This window comes from Bison bison, unplaced genomic scaffold, assembly GCF_000754665.1.
Source record: "Bison bison bison isolate TAMUID 2011002044 unplaced genomic scaffold, Bison_UMD1.0 scf7180017854455, whole genome shotgun sequence".
NCBI lineage: Eukaryota > Metazoa > Chordata > Mammalia > Artiodactyla > Bovidae > Bison > Bison bison.
In genome coordinates, this window is record NW_011485028.1 from 5,881 (window position 1) to 6,926 (window position 1,046).

Below are 1,046 nucleotides of genomic sequence, written 5' to 3' on the forward strand. Positions count from 1 at the left end.
GTGGCAGCGAGTGGACAGCCCAGGGCATGCCCTCCAGAGTCCAGGGGGTGTCCTTGCAGTCGCAGGCGACACGGGGAGCAGGCCGCTGACCAGGGCCGCTCTCCTGTGCCACTGGGACCAGGGGAGCCATCCAGCCCTGCAGGTAGACGCAGCCCCGCGGGGTGAATGGGCCTGTGCGCCCCACTCCTGGCCCTTCCTCACACTCGCTGCCCCCACAGCTTTTGAACTGAGAGCAGCTCTCGGGGGCGTGGGGCGGCAGGGGCCCCGAGACTCTCTTGGACAGTGAGGCTGTGGGTGCCGGGCTGGCGGGCTCGGGGGGGCGGGGTGCTCACAGGCCCCAGAGGGGACGCATCACATCCGCTCACTCTCCCTGGAGATGCCGTCAGCGTCGTTGCCTAATGGTGTAGGAATTCCACCAGAACCACGTGTAGAAACAGGATGTACAAACTCATCAAGGTGAGCGACGCGGCTGCCGGACACGCCGAGCTGCGTTGGCTGATGTGGATCCAGCCCGGAGCCCCTGGCTCAGAGTCGGCCCTGGACGCATCTCCAGGCCTGGGGGCTTGGACTGCCTACCGCTGACGGATCCAAGTGTGGCGGGGGCCCTGACCAGTCGTCAGAGGCCTTCTTGTCCATCCCGCTCCTGAGAACGGATGGCCTGTGTTGTGAGGAGGATGGTCACGTGGGAGGTCAGAGGTCATGCACACCCGACCTGGAGGCTGGCCCTCCAGCGCCCGCCCTTTGGCCAAGGGGCTCCCCAGGAACCTGGAGGTGCTGGGGCCCCTGTGGCCGGCACACCCAGAGGCTGGCGGGGATGCTGAGTGAGTAGGGTGGGCCTGCCCATGCGGTCTTTGGGCCGAGGGGACCCTGTGTGCATCGGGGGGGCCTAGGGGCCTCAGCGCAGGGGGTGGGCCCTGGACCGGGAGCTCTGGTGCCCCCGCCACCACGTGGGGCCTGGACGGGTCAGCAGCATGCATCCCTCACTCAGCCGGGGCGCCCCAGCCCAGGAGCGGGGCAGCCCCCAGTGCAGGGGGAGTGTACGGGTG

The 1,046-nt window shown here is 68.6% G+C and overlaps 1 protein-coding gene across 1 annotated transcript in view; it reads left to right on the forward strand.

The window, feature by feature from the left end:
• GNB1L (guanine nucleotide binding protein (G protein), beta polypeptide 1-like) overlaps positions 1–1,046 on the forward strand; it is a 15,746-nt gene that overhangs the window by 5,187 nt on the left and 9,513 nt on the right. Inside the window, exons 4-5 of the mRNA XM_010856861.1 lie at positions 219–282; positions 511–665. Coding sequence (XP_010855163.1) covers positions 219–282; positions 511–665 — 219 coding nt within the window. The remainder of the gene's footprint in view (positions 1–218; positions 283–510; positions 666–1,046) is intronic.